The 19,726-nt window shown below is 42.0% G+C and overlaps 3 protein-coding genes across 3 annotated transcripts; 2 read left to right on the plus strand and 1 right to left on the minus strand.

Moving 5' to 3' along the window:
• Positions 1-779: 779 nt before the first annotated feature.
• On the minus strand, positions 780-3,375 carry LOC108052417 (augmin complex subunit dgt3). Its single transcript, XM_017134813.2, has 6 exons — positions 3,339-3,375; positions 2,952-3,280; positions 2,005-2,367; positions 1,281-1,946; positions 1,046-1,223; positions 780-978 (listed from the first exon to the last, which is right to left on the minus strand). The coding sequence occupies exons 1-6, from the start codon at positions 3,354-3,356 to the stop codon at positions 835-837; spliced, it is 1,698 nt and encodes a 565-aa protein (XP_016990302.2). The 5' UTR covers positions 3,357-3,375; the 3' UTR covers positions 780-834.
• A 547-nt stretch (positions 3,376-3,922) lies between these two features.
• LOC108052416 (proteasome subunit alpha type-4) lies at positions 3,923-6,127 on the plus strand. The gene is made up of 3 exons (XM_017134812.1): positions 3,923-4,052; positions 4,162-4,367; positions 5,455-6,127. Exons 1-3 carry the CDS (start codon positions 4,050-4,052, stop codon positions 6,038-6,040), a joined length of 795 nt encoding a protein of 264 aa, XP_016990301.1. The 5' UTR covers positions 3,923-4,049; the 3' UTR covers positions 6,041-6,127.
• Positions 6,128-6,231: 104 nt separating this feature from the next.
• On the plus strand, positions 6,232-19,669 carry LOC108044903. The gene is given in 9 exon segments (XM_044461156.1): positions 6,232-6,921; positions 12,381-13,804; positions 14,249-14,733; positions 14,736-15,085; positions 15,231-15,363; positions 15,477-15,931; positions 16,357-16,465; positions 16,526-17,742; positions 17,744-19,669. Coding segments are annotated over 9 exon segments (4,842 nt in total). The 5' UTR covers positions 6,232-6,882; the 3' UTR covers positions 18,374-19,669.
• The last annotated feature ends 57 nt before the right edge of the window (positions 19,670-19,726 follow it).

The raw sequence follows: 19,726 nt of genomic DNA on the forward strand, positions 1-19,726 counted from the left end.
AAATCTTGTCCGAAGCACGTTAATCGAATGAGCCAGCGGCCAGAACTGTTGGTCCTTTTATATAAAGCAGGACCCCAACTCGGAGCAATTCGTCCTGGCAGCCGAATCGTTTTGAGCCAATGGGAGGCCGGCAAATCGCTGGCCAACTGGCTTCGTCTTGGCGGAAAGTGAATCTGTAGGTTAGGCGAGCAAGGTTTTATGGCCTTACTTGTTGCTCTTCGGCCACATTTGAATGGTAATCGTTTGGAAACGCCGTCGCGTGCCTCCTGCAATTAATGTGTCTCTTTGGTGGACCTCGTGAAGACTGCTTTAAGAGGACATTGTCTTAATTTGCCCGGTGTTTAGTCAACCCGAATCTAAAATTGGTTATGAAACTGAAAGTGTTTAATGTGTTTACATATAATTGTCTAGAATTTAAAATAAGCAAAAAACACTGCAGACGAGTTTAGACTTTATGTATCAAAGCTTCATTTCATTTGTTTCTTCTTGTTATTATTTTACTTTCGCTGGTCAACTTAAATACCTCTTTTAAACGTTTTTTTTCACCAATGGGTTTAATTTTTTCCATTTAAAATTTTTTAAATTGGAGCCCGAGAGAGATTTTACGTGAAGCGTAAGGGCCTAACATAAATTAAAACTACTCTTTGAAGCAATTATGCATCACTCTCATTTACAACTCAGACTCCATTTTTAATACAAAACCAGTATAGGGATAAAAAATAACATTTTTAAAGCCACCCTATTTATTAGTTATTAAAAAAAAAAAATCATAAATGGTATACATTTTGCAATAATTTAAAATTTATTTACAACCAAATTCCCTATCAACTAAATTCATTTGCGCTGCAGACCGCCTCCAGGGCGGATGACACCGGCAGCTGCCTTTTTCACCTCATCGATTGCATATATCATGCGCTGCGGCTCAGTGAGAAACCATATCCATAGGAGCACGCTATAACGCCACAGTTTATCCCTCTCCTGAAGTGGACAAAAAAAGATTGTTTTGAGGCGATGGTGTTATGTTTCTACTAAAACGTGAACTTACAATGCGCCCGGCGACGTTTTCCAGGAAATCCGTGCGCAGGGATCGCACGGCCTCGTCAAGACGACTTTGTTGCTGGGTGATATTGTAAATGGCGCTTAAATACCGGACATTCTCAAACATAGGCTTCTCAATGGGAGAATCGTAGACAAAGGGACGCAATGTCTGACCCAGGCGCTTTCTATAAAATAAATTAGGAAGTTAATGAGTGACAAAAAGAAGGGAGATTTCAACTTACAATTCGGACAGATGATCCCTGGCAGTAACACAAGACTTCCTATTGAGCATGCTCTGAAAAGAGTACGAAAGCAGACGGCCGAACTTTTCGTACTCAAAAAGACAGGCCTTGGCCTCGGTAGCCTTAACATTCTGCCCAAGATGGGCTGACAACAGATTGGCAATCTCCTGGACAAACTGGGCACAAATACCCTGATGGCTGGCATTAATAGAGCGCATAGTCTGAATCCTCTGGCAGGTGGACTGGGCTTGGTTGCGCAGCTCCTCTGAAGTGTCCAGGCAGTTGCGCTTCTTGTCGCAATCCAGCTGAATCGCAATCCACAACAATTCCGCATTAGACAAGGCATCCGATATAATTTTGGTCAGCTTCTTATCGCTCTCGTGACGTTGCACAGCTCGCTCTAACTTCAGTTTGGTGTTCTCGTAGAGAACGAGCTCAATACGTCGCTGAGTATGTTGCTCAATGTGAATGGTAAGATCATTGAGGAGGGTATCGTGTATGTTGCTTAGCTGATGATCGTTGAGCAGCTGCAGTTCATTCATTTCTCGTGCCATATCGCCCAAGCTAAGGCAGGGAATCTGGCCGAGGTCCAGCTGGTCTATCAGAGCCTGCGTGGCCTTGGCTTTGGCCCTCGTCTTGATGTAGGATAGAGCATAATACTGGATGCTGCAAAGGTAAGAACAATTTGCACGCATTGCTTATGCCATTGGCTTTTGGAACTTACCCGAGTTGCAATTTGTCTAGCTTGCTCTTCTCACGTAAAAGGTCTGCCTCTGCGTTTTGGAACTCATCGTAGTCTTGGATCTTGAAGTTCTCCTTCACATATAGGGTAAAATATTGCATGAAAGAGTCGCACTTGTGGAAATACTGTTCCAGAGGAAGTTGGTGCATAAAGAGCGGCGGCATCTGCTGCGTTGTGAAGGCCTTCTTGGCCTCGCCGCTCAGTCGGCAGTTCTCCCGCTGCAGTTCTTCCAGTTGCCTGGCCTTGGACTGGCACTCGCTTATCAGATCCTTCTCCTTGATTTGCAGCTCAGAAATAGCGCATTCTACCTCGTTAAGGTGGTTGTTTATCGAGTGCTTTGTGTTTCTGCGCAGGGAATTTATGTATAAATGTATTAATTAATTAAGGTAAACCAATAATTAGAGATTAGGCTTAAGAAATTCTAAAAAATATTTAATTTCCTAAAACTATCTTGATCTATTTTCTGGAAATGTTTTCTAGTAAATGTTTGATTAAGAAAAGAATTTCTAAGCATTGAAATCGTGAAAGTAGAACTTTAAACAAAAATCTAGAGCTAGATCAGATTAGGTCTATATTGCAGGTTTAAGAGAATTGGGACTATAACCCCCTCCATAAGGTCAATTTATAAACATATAGAGAGTTAATATGATATTGGAGTAACTTGAGTGTGCAATTTTGGGCTTACATTAGTAGTTTAAAAGAACTTTAAATGCAACAAAAGTTTTGTGTACTAAATTATAGTTAGCTTGAGAAACGAATTGGAAGTCAGGAAGAAGGACACATAATTCATACTAGTTAGAATTCAGATCGCCATCTACAAATTCTAACTATACTTAACAAAAACAAACTAGCAACTTCCACTATTTTTAACTAAATATAACCGTGAAATTGGGCGAACAAAACCCATAGTTAGGAGGCAATTTCCTTACAACATGTCCTCCAGAAGCGTGGCATAATCCCTCGACGCCTCCTCGGTCGCCTCAATCCCCATATTCAAGTCGTCGACATCTTGCTGTTTGTAATTCAGGAGACCCGGACTCTCCGACTCGATCTGCGCCAGCTTCAGCTCCCGATCCGATTCACGTAGCCACTCGCCCCGCCGGAGCATCTCCTCCCGCTCCAGGACCTGTCGCTCCGTGAGGATATTTGCATCGGAGATGTTCCCTGACAGGAACTTGAAGAACTTTTCCATTTGCTCATCGTAGAGAATCCACTGGTTCGAGCTGTCCACGCCCAGCTTTTTAAAAAACTCCGAGTTCTGGAAATAAATCTCTTATTAATCGTAAATTAGTTAATTAAATTGTAATTGCACATACGCTGAGCAGATCCCCCATGTTTTCAAAATACAACAAAACAAGCTGATTGACTATCGATACTATCGATTCTTCTTAGCGTCGCTTTTAGTGATAATACTTTTGGGCAAAACTTTGGCGATGTTGGCCGTTAAGCCTAGTACTCGGTCGACGAAATCTGTTCGTCAGCTAGAATGAATGGAATAAAAACAAAAATTGTTTTTTAATTACTATTAAACTACTGAATTTTAAAACGTTTCCCAAAATTTTTTGCAATTGGAAATCGACCACATGATAAATTTGAAAGAAGTGAACTTAAAGTAACGGGTTTTCCTAATTGAATTGCTTGAAGGCTGAATGAAACAACATCAAATTTCAACAGTTCGGAAATCCTTACTTTATATTAACTAAATTATGATTGAACTTTGCGCTTTAAATGTTTTCAAATCACCAATTAAATTAAAAACAATCTCCTTCATTTGACATGTAGAATTGTGTTGCAGTGGAATCCGACTACTATCGCATAACTATCGATTTTTGTATAGAATGATATTTTCTCATCCTGAAACCAAAATACCACAACAGTTCAAAATACACCCTAACGCCATCTAAAATTTGATTCAGCAGCCCTGGTCCCGCTTTTGGACGCACTCTGTCTGGCAACCCTACACTGAATGACAAGTAATTTCTGTTCGTTTTGCAAAATAAACTTGTAAATTAGTATATTCGTTAACAATGGTAAGTAAGTGGGCCAGGCGACCGGTGTTGGTCCAAACAAGACCATCTGGCCCATGGCCTTCGAAGCATACTGAACGTGCTAATTTACGCACTCTGTTTATTTTGTTAGGCGCGCCGCTATGATTCCCGCACCACGATCTTCTCGCCGGAGGGCCGTTTGTACCAGGTGGAGTACGCCATGGAGGCCATTTCCCATGCCGGAACCTGCTTGGGCATCCTGGCCGAGGACGGCATCCTGTTGGCCGCAGAGTGCCGCAGCACAAACAAACTGCTGGACAGCGCCATTCCCTCGGAGAAGATCTACCGCCTGAATGAGTGAGTTGTGATTCTAGTTTCTGGAGTAGATAATGCGGAGGATTTTGTTTGGCCACCGAGATAGTATTCTTCTGATTATACTAATAGGTAGTAATTTTTGTATTAGTCTGCACAGACAGATTTACAAAAAGTGCATTTCTCTAATGAGATAGAACATCCAGATTGGAATTAATAGTTATATTTTAAATTAGTTATGTTCTTATTTCTACCGCCTAAAAAAGGCTAAGGCTAGTTATGGGGATTGGGGCCAAGGGCCAGTATACACCTATTTCTTTGATTGAACATTGATTATTGAAAGTGTTTTATAGTGATAGTACTTACACTATTTGGTGAACTTTGTTCGAGTCACAAGAATATGTTGGAACACCGGATCTTAAATTTGCTTCCACTTTGTTATAAACATTTTAATAAGATATGTTTACTAAAAATAACACATTAAATTAGTTTACTAGGTAATACAAATTATTTTCCACTTGTTTAAATATTTTTTTTCCATAGCCAAAGGAATTGAAATCCTCCATTAAACCGAAAAATCCTGAAATACTTGCTTATTTTGGAAGGTTAGTTCTTACGCCATCCAGAGGCAGTTCTTTTAAAGTGAAACAAATATTTCAGTCAGTTGGGGGTACCTGTATTACCCATATAAGTTTGACTATAACTATAATAATTCACAAATAGATTTCAAATTTGCACTTCTGTCCAAGCCTTTTAAACAATTAAGCTTTGTTTTGCACCTTTATTGTTTGAGCACTGAAAATGTGCAGGATATTTGGTTTTTAACTTGTAACTTTCGCATTGGTTTTTTTATATAAAATCCCGAAAAAGTTGTATTACTACTTCAAAACTTTACTACCGGTTGGTGTAAAATTAAGCAACAGTAAGACAGAAAGAACGACTGGCACTCGTTCTTGAATCTCTTCATATGAATATTGTACATTTATTACAGGGACTTTAAATTATCATTTAACATATCATTTAAACTTTAACTTCCTGGAGACCTACATATGGAACATATCTATATGTATTTTACCTCCATACAAACTTGTTTAAAAATGTACCACTGACCTAAACCCTGTTCATCCCTTAGGAACATGGTCTGCTCGGTGGCGGGCATCACTTCCGATGCCAACGTGCTGACCGCGGAGCTCCGTCTGATTGCCCAGCGTTACCAGTTCAGCTACGGCGAGGTGATTCCCTGCGAGCAGCTGGTTTCGCACCTGTGCGACATCAAACAGGCGTACACGCAGTACGGCGGAAAGCGTCCCTTTGGAGTGTCACTGCTTTATATGGGCTGGGACAACAAGTACGGCTACCAGCTGTACCAGTCCGATCCGAGTGGCAACTATGGCGGATGGAAGGCCACCTGCATTGGCAACAACTTCGGAGCAGCGATCTCCATGCTGAAACAGGAGCTGGCGGACAAGGAGAATGTTAAGCTGACGTTGGAGGATGCCAAGGATCTGGCCGTCAAGGTGCTCAGCATGACCCTGGACACCACAAAGCTGACCCCCGAAAAGGTGGAGATGGCCACGCTGCAGCGCGTGGACAACGCCACCGTTTATAGTGTTTTGGAAAAGACCGATGTTGAGAAGCTGATCGAGAAATACAACAAGGTGCAGGCGGAGGCTGAGGCTGCTAAAAAGGAGAAGCAGGCAAAGCAGCCGGCCAAGTAATCCCAAGGATGCATAATTATTGATTAAGGGTTTATCCTGATTTTTGTATTCGGAGAATGTGAAATAAAATTTCAAAAAAAACCACAATCATTCTGCCAATAGGGATGGCCATTCTCCCAATAGGGGTGGACGATCTATCGATAACCGCGGGCTGGCCATTCGCCCCGAAAAACAACTAAAAATGGCTAACCTCGGGCAGTCACTAAAAAAATACCGTACAAAACATTTTGAGAAAAATTCCGTCGCTTTTTATTTGCTGTTGCTGTTAAAAAAAAGATTCAATTATACTTGCTAAACTAACGGTTCATCGGTTTCTATGAAGGGCTTTCCTTGTAATTAGCGAGTAAAGTAATGCGGGTAAAACGCGTGGCGAAAACGAAGGATTGGAAAACATTTTTTCATGCGCGCGTGTGTGCGTGCGTGTGTGTGCCACAGAAAGTTGCAAGCAGCCTAGAGCTAAATAGGTTGTTAAATATTCCCTGTGCTCTCGCTTTATGCAATAACAAAATCTGCGAATTCCCCCATTAAGCGTAAAAATGTGAAAAAAAACCAATGGGAATTTCTCAATGTTGTGTCAATACAGCGAGAGCGACGTACGAAAAGCCAAAAGCAAAGGAGAGGAGAATGGAATAACACAAAAAAAGAGCTGAGCCACAGCAAAGAAGCAAAAGAAGAAACGCGAAGCAGGGGCTAAAAGAAAAATCGAAATAATAAAAAAAAACCCGCACCCGTGTGTGTGCGAGCGAGTGAGATTCTGTGCGCGTGTGTGTGTGAGTGAATGTGTGTGTGAGAGAGTGAAACGTATAAATAAAATTCAGCCAAATGCAGAAGCCAACAACAAAATGGATAACAAAACTACACAGTTGGATTTTAAATTACTGGTAATTAAATAATGTTTACCATTACCCCGTCTCCTTTTCCCCTTACCCATCATCATATTAAGTACACATACACTGGCAGCTGGTGTGTGTGTGCGTGAGCAGTCTACATTCCGTGTGACTGCGACTGTCTAATTGAGAGAGCAGCAAAACAACGTGTAATGCGTAGGCCAGGAAGAGAGCGGTAGCGAGAGCGCGATAGAAGAGGAGGAGGTGGAGGAACAGATAACAAATGAAGTACAGTGTGCACTGGCCGTATTTATTGTTGTTTTATAGTCGTTGTTATTGTTTATTGTTGTTGCTGTAATGTGAAAAGGTCGTTGTGATTAAAATAAAACTGAATTTAGTTTTGCCATTCAAATCGCGGTCTGCTCCCCTCCCAATTGGAACTGCGAAGCACCTGAAGTAAACAAAGAGACGCAGCTAATGAGTTTGAGCGGGAATAAGCGGTCCAATAACGAATTAAATCGAAAGAAAATGCAGTGTATTTTTTGGCGAGTGTAGCTGGCAGAAGAAGGGTGGTTCTCAAAAATTCCCTCTATTTCTGTTTGCTTTATTATTTTAAAAGCTCCGTTGATTTAGAGCCCCCACAATCGCTTCTTGCACAATTTCCACCCACCCACAAAAATACACATACACTCCGTGTCTGTGTGAACTTCCGCCGAGTCTTTTGCTCCATCCCGCCCACTCCCACTATCCCTATTCAAAGGCAAACCCATACCACTCCCATTTCCATTTACCTCCTCTTTCCTTCTGCGCCCTCTTTCTCCCCCTTTCTTTCCCCCTTTCGTTGAGTGCCACATAATGTTATTTTTGTTTTTTCTATTTGCCTCTAAAATGAATTGTAGCCCCCCTCCCTTTCCCTCTTTCCATTTTGACTCCCCACTTTTCGACCCATTTCATCACTGCTATTATTCACTTTTGTTTTGTTTTCCTTCGTTATTTTCGAGAAAATATTTATTTTTATTTTTATTAGTTTATAACAACATTTACATTTACTTTGGCCACACAAGCAAAGCGCACATTTACATAAATACTAAAACTACAAATACTACAAAATCCAACAGCAACAACAACAAATCTCAAATTGAGCCCCAAGAGCAAGAGTTTGATTGTATTTCTTGCTCTCCCTCCTGCTTTTTATGTGTGTGTGTGTTGTTGTTGTTTTATGGGGCGAAGTGGAAAGGAAGGTGAGAGAGGGAGGGTGAGTGAATGGGGAGTTCTCTTTTCCTCTTGCATGCATATAAATTCGAGGCATTTCATATGCAGGTGCGAGTGAGATAGGGCAATCGAGTACGAATGTACGAAGCAAAGCACAAGTGGAAGAAGAAGAATAGTAAACAGCACTGCACAGTGGAGCAAGTTTGTTGTTGTAATTAAGAGAGAAGAAAGTAGTCAATAAGATTTAAATTAACCGTTTTAGGTGTAGAAAATAATTAAAACTCACAGAGCAAAAAGCCATTTCAGTTTTCCCATTCTGTTTGAATTGGAACACTATTTGTGTTTTTTAATTAATTCTGCTTTGCAGTAATACAATTAAAGTTTTAATCGCTCTTAATTGACTTTACGACATGGATTGAGTGTGTTGTTTTTCCATCCCTTCCACTTGAAACTTGAATTGATTGCACTGTGTTTTGCTGTGCCAATTTCATTAATAAAACTCTGAAAAAATGGAAAGAGAGAGAGGGCGATGTAAATGCTATTTTTATTTGATTAGTACAACTATTTGGACGTTCATGTGTGTGTGAGTTCCACTTTGAGAGCTTTAATGTGTGTGCGAGGGAGATGGCAAGTACGAAATGTATAACATAAATTTTGCTAAAAATGCAGTCAACGTCATCTCCCCACCTCCCCGTCTCTAACAGTTCACCCATCTGAACACTATATATATGTGCTAGCGTTTGTGTGGATGTGCTCATGTGTACATAAGTATTTTGAAGATAGCTCTTTGGGTCTTTATGTGAGAAATGAACAGGTACATAACAATTGCAAACGAACTAAATATTTCTGTGCAGCAACTAAAGCGGAATAAATCAAGTCGAAAAATGCCCTTATCGAACAGCCCACACCCTGCATGGGATATTTCCCGAAAAAAACGAATCCAATCCAGACAAAATATCTTCAACTTGGGTATTTTTAGTTCTCATGTACACAGATCCGAGCATAAACGCACACAACGAAACACTCACTCGCACACCAACTAACATTTAATTAGAACACAAAAAATTCTAATTAAATATGGCATTTGCTTTTCTCTTGCATTGTACTTTTCTCAAGCGCTCTTTCCCACCTTTTCTATCCCGATTTTCTGCTCTCTCATTTTCTCTTGCCCCACAAACACACGAGTTAAGTTTATAAATGCTTACATGCCCATGTGCTCGTACTTGTATTAAGTTTGCGTTATCTGCAATCTAAATTTACAACAACTTTATTGACAAATAAAACGCACAGCCCCCAGCGTTGCCACATAGATAGAGTGGGGAAATTATATACATATGTAGTAACTGTCACTTAGCATACCAAATTCGAAATCTTTTGTCAAGAATTACCGTTTTGTTTATATTTCAAGTTGATTGATTTAAAGCAGTTTGACTAGGAGAAAGTATTTCGCTGTTGCTTTAATCGCTTTGTAGCCAGCCTAACCCCTCAAAATCAACTTCATAATTAATTAATTTTTTTCATTTCATTTCAAATATTTGATTCGATGTTATTTTGGTTATATTTTGTATATATAAAACAATTTCAAGGATAACTCTTAACTCGATCTAACACTAAATACTACGAGATATCCGATATCAGCAAATATTTACTATTTTGCCAAAACAAATGTTTGATAAGTAACTTTTTGATGTATAATATATCTATACATCAAAAAGTTACTTATCAAACATTTGTTTTGGCAAAATAGAAAATATATATGTATATATATAACACAAAAATAATATACAAAATAGAAGTTAGCTTCGGTACGCCGTAGTTTTTATACCCTCGCAGTATTGGTCATAATTTTATTTAGGCAGATGAGAATATAAAGATATACATAAGTTCCTTATTTTGATAAAAACTAATAATTTGTGTACCGTTGCAAAATATATTAATAATTTTGGAGTCATCAGGAGTTTGTAACGCCGTAGAGGAGAAATTTCCGACCCTATATATTATTCAGCAATAAAATACAAAATACATACCCTAATATATCGGTTGTCTTTCTGTTTCCATACCGCTTGCGGACTCAGTTAAATTAACTTAAGTTATCATATTAAATTAGATTTTTAAAATTCTTTTTCTTTTTTATTCCTTAGTCGACTAAATCGCTAAATAGTTGAAAACAGCTGACCAGCGTAAAAAAAACTTTATAACCAGCTCACTGAAGCAAATAATTAGAAACTGGATTATTTGGAAACTTAAACTTTATTTTATATTAAGATTCGACAAAAAAACATATCGACAAAATCAAAATCCTTGTGCTTAAAATATCTGAAAAGACCATAGTTTAACTTAATTATGACAAAAAGCGTTAAATCTTATTCTAAGGTATAAAAATACTATTTTGAAAGAGTACTATTGCGACAGCTATCAGATACAAAATATTATTCGAAAGATATATATTTTTGAATTACATAAAAACTAAACCAATGCCTTTTTAAGGTTATCCTTGTATTACATTTAATATCAGTCGTCAAAAAATTACAATAAATTATCTTATGATTTTTTAAAAATCTGAGAATAGTTCTTAACATTAATCTGTGAAAAGGTAGTGTGTTCAAAGGCGTTTAGAGCATTTCAGGGTTGCGACGTCGTTTACTTTTACTCCCCCTCTTCTCCTTCTTTCGCCACCCATTTCCCCCCTTTTTCTCTTCCTCTTGCACAGTGGGTGGATGGGTTAGGAGAGAAGAGAGGGAAGAGAGCAGCCCCACATTGTGTTTGTAACAACTACAAATCGCTGCAAATACACAAACACAGTCACACGCCGTACAAAACATACATATATACATAATAGCAACATTGTGGAATGGGAAAAAGTAGCACAAATTGTGCGCTGTTTTAATTTCTCTGCCTCTGCCTCTGCCTCCGCTGTTGCTGTTTTTGTTTTTCTTTTCTATTTTTCGCCATCTTCGCTCGCTGTTTCTCTGTGTGTGTTTGCGTTGTGCTAATCGCTTGCGCGGGCATCGCTGCTAGCGTCGCTGTCGCCGTGCTGTCTACGTTTCATTGAAGCGCGCGGTCCACCTCTCTCGATTCTCACTTTTTCCTCCTCCCCCACTCTCGTTCTAATTGCATTAAATTGTTTGGAAAATAATAATCAGTAATTGTGTTTGACGACAGTTATTTCTAAAAGCGTGTATGTGTGGTGTGTTTGCGAGAGAGTTCGGCCGCTTAATTGAAACAAATGACGATTCTAATTGGGCCTTTAGCGGGACTAACATATATCCCGTATTAAGGTGGCAACCCTACCAGTCATTCCCACCCGCTACATTCCGCAGTTTGTTGTTGTTTTTCCCGTGGAAATGGGCGGCTTGAAGCGGAAGTTGGTAATTTATTTTCCACTAGCGCAATAATTTAAGCACAGTGGGCTTAAAACAAAAAGTCAAAGAAGACAACCCAGTTTAGATAACCGTATATAGCACGCATAACTTGGAATGAATACTTTGTAGATTAACAAGAGAAAATAAATAGTTTGTCCAAACGCAGTTGCCGCACTTATATGGAGACGTCACATAGATTCGGAGTTGAAGCATTTGATATATTTATTATTTATAATATTTAATAATTATTTAATATTTATTATAATTATAAGTTTGTAAGAAAAAAAAATACAATAATACTACAAATTTTAATTATTATTCAAGATTAGTATATTATTAAATACATGCTTAAATCTGTTTTGAAGCTTTAAAAGTGATTAAAAATTTCCATCAACATAAAGGATCTTCCATTAAAATTCATCATGGCATTTCGCTGTAAATAAATAAAAACTATGTTAACGCGTGCAATAAATTTCTTAGAAAACCCAATTTGTAATATTAAAATCTTAATATATGATTTGGTTATTTTAATAATATGCTCCTAAAAGGCAGAACTATGATGGAATTTATTAAACAAATTTTATATTAAAAAAAAAGTAATGATTTTTGAATATAATGCGGACAACATTTTTTATGACATTAGGTGTTTCTTTTGTAATGGATAAAAAAGGAGTTGTGTGTACATCTATATGTGTGGGTTACGCACCAATGAATATATGTTTTTTTATACTTTTAGGGAAGGAATTTTTATTTATGTATGTTTATCAAAATAGGACGACTATATCCTTTTCTTTTCCTGGAAATAATGTCGACCAGCCAAAGTTTGTTAAAACTAAATTTGTATTTAAACTTCGCTACAAAACTTAGTTTTTAATATTTACTATATTTCAAACAATTGAACAAATTAAATAATTTCTAATGAATTTAATTATTTTTCAGGTGGATCAATCACTAAATCTACTGGATAGCCTCAACACGGCATTGCGGTGCGATGCTATTCAATTCTTGCTGCAGACGCTTAAATGCAAGTACCCGGAGGCCTGCGACCAAGTCGTCAGGAATCTGTTCAGTCACATAGCTACAGGCAATGACACCGGCGGGGCAGGAGGAGGAGTTGGCGAAAAGGCGCAGCAGCACGAGCTAGCGAGGACGAAGCAGCTCCAGCTGCTGCTGACCGCCAAGAAGGAGAAGAAGGAGCCTGGCTGCGAGGCGGAGATCAAGCGCGAGAACGATGATGAGGAGGCGGGATCGACGGATCTGAACCAGAACTTCGAGAAGATCCTCTGCAAGGAGGAGTTCCTATGCCTCGAGGAGGAGGAGGAGGACTTCCTCGACGATGCGGACACCCAGAACTCGTCTTCCCTGCAGTTCCATGCCGGCAACAATGTGGACGCCCTGGCCCTGGGCCCCGGCGATCCGCTGGACCTGATCCAGACCGGCGTTTCGCTGCTGGTCAAGCGGAAATATGCGGCCACCTTCTTGGACGAGGACCAGCTGGGCGAGGGCGAGGACGAGGAGGCGAACAGCAACAGCAGCGATGGGAAGCTGGTCAAGCGAAAGCGAACCAACAATATGCACCTGACCGTGACGAGTGTGCGACGGAAAGAGGAGCACAGCCGGCTGGGCGAGGGCTACGTCTTTCACGAGGACAGCCAGTACACGATGAGGTATCATCACAGTACCGGCGAGTTCAGCGAGCGGGCCTATAAGGCCCAGTTCCGGGCTCTGCTCCGCCTGGCACTCAGCCAGCACCATAAGCCTTTCCTCCGGCAGTTCTTCGAAAACTTTGTTGTGAACGGACGCTTGCTGGGTACTACGCCCTCAGCGCGGGTGCTGAAGGAGCTGCGCGAACAGCGGCTGGAGGAGTGGCGACGCCAGAGAGAACGTCGCCAGTTGGTCATCTTGATGAAGCAGAGCGAGCTGCTGCGGGATGAGGAGGTTCAGCAGCAGCCGCAGCAGAATCATGAGGAGATCCAGCAAGAACAGCAGCACCTGGAGGAGATTCAGCAGCAGCAGCAGCATCTGGAGGAGATCCAGCGGCAGCAGCAGCTGCCTGCCATCTCGTTTGGCGACTCCGAACTGGAGTCGGAAACGGAATCGCAGCTGTCATCGGCTGCCCAAGAGATTATGAAGTTCGAGGAGTTCATTGACGAGGGTGTAGGCGCGGGACGTCTGATCGATGGTCTGGAGATGGAACCCGAGATCGATGACATGCTGGCTGGCGCCGGCAGTGCCTTGGGCAGTGTGAACAGCGCCAGCGGACACAGCAGCAACAGCAGCAGCAGCGGTAGCGGGAGTGGCGGTAATGGGAATGGCATCAGCGGGGTGATCCTGGAGAACAATAGTCATCATTCGCATCACCTGTAAGTCTAATTTTTATCTAATTCTTCAGAAAAAATGTTTATTTTCCTAATATTCAGTTTACTCTTCATTGAGTTACTCGTTTCTCAAAATAATAACAGATGCCCAAAATATTTGAAAAATATGTACAACTTAGTTTTTTCAAAGTTTTATAATATAACAAAGTCTGTAAAAGGCATAATGAACTTCTCGTATCGAATGAAAACTATTACTGATATTTTTGTCCAAATTTTTAGTTTTTATTTAGTCTTTAAAATTTGGTGTATATTTAATGTTTAAGTTAAATTCTCAGAGTTATCACACTTTTTTTATGTTGGGAAATGGTAACATTTCCTTGTATTTCTGCATTACTTTCTCAATAGATGCCTATACTTTTTTCTGAGAAGTGTAAAACTATTCCTGGTTTAATAGACTTATTGCTTATCCTGTGGTTTCTTTATTCTCAGAAGTAGCAGCAGCAGCGCAAATCTTGTGATCAACGGCCTTACGTCAAGCAATAGCATCAGCAACAATAATAACAACAATAGCAACAATGGCAGTCTCCACCGCCCGCAACTGACGCTGCAGGCGCAGGATCAGTTGGTGGCGTCTATGAAACCATCTCTCCACTTGCCCATGTCCATGCCCTTGGAGAACAGGGACCCAAAGGGCGGGCAGCCTCATGGCAATCCCAACGTCATCATGCCGGGCGGCAGTTCTGTCCACGCCAGCGAGATTCAGATGCACCAGCAGCAAAAGCTCTACAACTCAAGCAATAATCCCCTATCAATGATGGGCGGCATGATGCAGCAACAGCAGCAGCATGTGGCCCTGCCACACCAACAGCGGCAGATGATGATGATGTCGGAGGATTTCCCACAACACGGGACCTCAATGATGGGCAGTCGTCAAATGCCAGCCCTGGCTGCCTTATCGAATTTGGGCGACACTCCCCCGTCAGCGGTCAACTGAACTCCTCCCTGGAGTTGGACGACAATGACCTGTCGCCGGACGAGGACGACGACGACTTGGACCACGACATGGACGAGATGGACGCGGCCAAGCAGCAATTGATCGACGGCGGCAGCAGCAGCAGCACCTCCCTGCAGGCGCCGCCCTCGCAGCACGGCAGCGGCAGTGGAGGCAGTGGGGGTCAGACACCTGGCAGCAAGAAGGACAAGCCCAGCTATAACTGCCTGCTGTGCCCCAAGTCGTATCGCAAGCGCAAGTCCTTGCTGGACCACTACAAGATGCATCCGGGTTTCTGCCACGACTGCGGTCAGCGAAATGGAAATACGCTGGAGGTAACTTGACAACTTAGATGCAGAAAAATCAGTAGTTAAAAAGCCATTTAATGCTTTAAAAGCCATTTTAAACAAAAATAACTTTATCAAGCTATAAGCAAATTTACTTATTAAAACTTGCATTATTAATTTGATACATTTTCAGGAAATAATACACCATAACCGGACCATGCATGTGAAGGAGTTTCCGTTCGTGTGCGAGACGTGCGGGGAGTCGTACTCACGCAAGCAGCAGTTCCACGCCCACGTGGAGTCGCACAACAAGAAGGAAATCAAAAGTGAGTCGCCGTGAATGTAAATTTCACCAAGTTCTCCGGCGGAGTTCCTTGGAATCAGCATCAGTCTTGCCTTAAACCTTTTGAACTGTCGACTAACCTCATTTATTTTGCAGCCTTTCCCTGCGGCGAGTGCGGGCTAAAGTTTCCGCAAAAGAAACTGCAGCAACACTTCGAGGAAACGGGCCACAAGGCCGATGGGGCCATCTGCGAGGTGTGCGGCGAGGAGTTTCAGTCGAAGAACGCCCTGTACCAACACATCATCCGCGTACACAAGCGCGACAACTTCTTCGAGTGCCACATTTGCCATAACCGCTTCACGCTGAAGGCCAACCTGGAGCGTCACGTGCAGCTGCACACCGAGATCAAAAGGCCCTACGTGTGCGACCTGTGCGGCTCGTCCTACTTCACATATCCCGCGCTCAAGGAGCACTACAGTAACGCCCACGTGGACGTATCCGAATGCAAGTGTACGCTGTGCGGCAAGCGCTTCGGATCGGCCAAGTCTCTCCAGCGGCATCTGCCGTCGCACTCGGAGGAAAGGCCGCACTGCTGCAACTACTGCGATCAGGTAGACCTTACATATATTTATATTTTTATTTAAAGGCTCTAGAATACTACATTTGGGGTAACATATATTTACATATATATTCTATAAATCTGCTTATGGAACGTAAAAGTAACCGTCAATTTAGAAACTTAATTTTTCAAACCATTGGACATTTTTTATTTTGACCAGTTTTAAAAACTTAAATTAGGGTAGAATTTAAAAAAAAACGCAAGTTTCAATTTTCATTCGTTATGTTAATAAATTTTAATATACAAATTAATCGAATCTTTCATCAATAGACGTCCATTTTGTATGGTATACAAGTTTTCACAATTTTGAAAACGAGCTTACTAAGCACCATTTCTTTGTTAATTTATTAAAAGAAAAATATTTAAAGAAAAACTACAATTACACACGCCTAATGATGTATATTGTTGCCCTTTCAGACGTTCAAGTGGAAAACGCATCTGGTGCGCCACAAGCAGACAATGCACGGAAACGAGCCGCCGCCTCCTAAGAAGGGAAAGCAGCGCTTTCCCAAAGCAAACGAAGAAGGTATGGACATGAAGAACTTCCTATGGACTTAAAAATAAATATATACTATTTTCTTTCCAGCCGAAATGGGTAGCTTGCCGGATATGCCAGGTCCTCCGCCTGTGAAAGCTACCAAAAAAGCAGTGACCAGTAAGGCGAAAGCGCAGGCAGCAGCCGCCGCCGCAGCAGTAGCATCCTCCCAGCAGCAACAGCAAAAGGGCGCCGCGGCCACGCCGACTCCGCCACCGCCAGTATCGACGACTCCGGGTTGCCTGCAGCAGGATCAGTTCAATGCGGCCATGGTCAGCAGCAACAGTTCGCAATCCTCCACGGCGTCCACGTCGCAGCATTCGGTGTCAACCAGCGAATCTCAGCAGAATTCCATGTACAATCAGAGCTTTAATGCGGAGAAACAGCAGCCAGGACAGCAGCAGCCTCAGAATGCTTTGCATCAGCAACATCCAACGCCGCCGCCGACACAACAACAACAGCAGCAGCCTCCTCCTCCACAGCCGAGAGTTGCACCCGGAGAGTTGCATCTGCAGCGCATGAATAGCTTCGGGCAGGATGGGCAATTTCACTTTGAGTCGAATCCGGCAGCTGGTGCCTATCAGCAGCATCAACTGATTAGCCATTATCAGCAACAACAGCAACAGCAACAGCCTCAGCAGCAGCAACAACAACAACATCATCTTGCCCAACAGCAGCAACACATGAGGAGTCACACGCCTCAGAGTCCACATCCTCCGCATCCCTCGCAACTGCAACAACAGCAGCCGCAGCAACACTTCAGCTCCCCTCACCACATGCCCCCGATGCACCATCAACACCAGCTGATGATGCAGCAGCAACATCGCCACAACCAGCGATCGCCGTTACATCATCATCCTGCGGCCCAACAATTGCAGCATCAACAACCATCGCATTCCCCACAGCATGCGAGACTGCAGTCGCCACAACCTGCTCCAGTACAACAACAACAACAACAGCAGCAACAGCAGCAGCAATTCTTGCAACAACAGGCAACCGACTCTTGGGGCAACATGAACTTTGGCAATCCACCCAACAACCAACAGGTTGAGCTCAAAGATAACAAATTCTATATAGTGGAATCGGCCGAGTTCCTAGGGCTTCCAATGAATGTACCGCCTTCTCCACAGCAGCAGCAACAAGCGGTAAGCAAACCCCAGCAGCAGCAGCCGCAACAACACCCTCAACCGCAGCAACCAGATCCAACCCTCGCTGGTGATCTGATGAGCTTCCAGCATATGTGGCCGGCGCCTGGGTTCAGCCAATCTCCAACAGCAGCAGCAACAACCACAACAACAACAGCAGCAGCAGCAGCAGCAGGCGGCGCAACAGCAGCAACAGGCCCAGGCTCAAGCGAATGCGAGTGATCCCCACAACTATAATAACATCGGCAGCATACTCACGAATCTCATTGACACAAATCCCGCGCCAATGGAGTACAATTTCGACTTGATGCAGCAGCAACAAACGACGTCGTCTCAGCAACAACAGGCGGCGCAGCAGCAACATCACGGCGCCGGTAGCTATGCAAGCGCTTTGATGCGCAGTGGAGGCAGCGTTTACGGAGGAGCCTATGACCAGCACCTGAGCGACCAGCTGGTCAGCGAGCAGCAGAAACAAAACAGCTTTCAACCCTACCACCCACATGGCCTGCAGCCGCAACAGCAGCAGCCATTGCATCCGCATCTGCTGCCACCGCCAGCTCCGCACAGCAATGTGTACGATCGCACGGGAGTTGGAGTCGGTGTGGGTGTCGGAGTAGGCGTTGGTGTGGGCTATTCCATGCTGGGAGACGATACGAAGAGTGTGCTGCCGCCCATGATGGGTGGCATGATGCAGCAAATGCCGCCGCATGGCCAGCAACCGGATCTAATCTACTACCCAGTGAAGAACGATTGACAGTCGAAGCATCATCAGCAGCAAGCACAGCAGCCGAACCACCATCACCACCATCGCTGGTGGACAGAGCCAGCCAAGAGAGGCGATGTTTTTCATTGAAGAAACAACCGAAAACAGGAAACGGAATACGGAACAAGTTCGCTTAGATTGTAAGTGTAGGGGGAGGGTGGATGTGTGGGACGCGAGGAGTTGTAGATAGGGCAATCCACATATTTTTTTGAAATTAAGAGCAATAACATAAAGATTAGAGCGGAAAGAGCTCAGAATTTCTAATCCGACCGGCGCTATGATACGTGTATAAAATGTAATCATTTACAAAATACATCAAATAAACAAGCATGTATACATAAATAAATTCAGACATATACATAGTAGCACCTAAGCAAAGCAAGAGCAAGAATTAAATTAAAACCTATAAATAATAAATATATATAAATTATATGAAACATATATATTAGTATAAGCAGCTAAAATAATGGCAGACCACAAGCAACTTTCGAACAAATTTTATGCTTATTTAACATTTACCATACGAGTTATAAATGCAACACTACACAAATACGTACGTTGATGTATAATCAAAACAATCCAACATTTATTCATACATATGATATCTATGTAAACCGCGAGAGACCCCTATATTGTAGATGATTGATTTGAGCTTGGGTCGGGTCATGCATCACAAACGGAAACAAAAGAAAACAAATGTACACGACGCTTTGAGCCCGGGCCTAGCGCCACACAAAGTTGTAACCATATCATGAGGCCTCTTCCCCGTATAATTAATTGTATTTTCGATAGTGCTTGTTATTTTCTATTTAGTTAACGAATTGATTATACTTATAAAGCCTTTCTGCTGAATACCGCCAGCCACACTTTTGTTAGATTAGTGCCTAAGTCTAGTTGATATCCCAATGTATACCCCGACATTTTGTGGCTTTTTACACCCAAACCTTGTATAGCTACTCTATAGCATTTCCGATTTTTTTGAGCTCCCCCATTCTACTTCCGATTTATTACATTTTGTTCGATGAATTTCCTTAAATTCAAGACAGGCCCAAACATTTAAGTTAATCACAGCGTTGTTCTTGTTTTACACATTATTCAAATTCAGCAACATAAGAATTTTAAATTTAAGTGAAAGTTTAAAACGTTAAATGTGTAAGCATACTTTTATGAACAAAACAAAAGCAAAAAAAATGAAACCAACAACAAACTTCACTAAAATTAGGTTTGTATTCTGGATACAAAAAAGAAGCAAAATGGCAATTAAAAAGAAAGAACACAATATAAATAAAATTTGTATATTTAATAAAAATAGCAAAATAAAAATAAACTTCTTTTAAAAAATTT

This window comes from Drosophila rhopaloa, unplaced genomic scaffold (assembly GCF_018152115.1).
Source record: "Drosophila rhopaloa isolate 14029-0021.01 unplaced genomic scaffold, ASM1815211v1 contig_115, whole genome shotgun sequence".
In the NCBI taxonomy this organism is placed as follows: domain Eukaryota; kingdom Metazoa; phylum Arthropoda; class Insecta; order Diptera; family Drosophilidae; genus Drosophila; species Drosophila rhopaloa.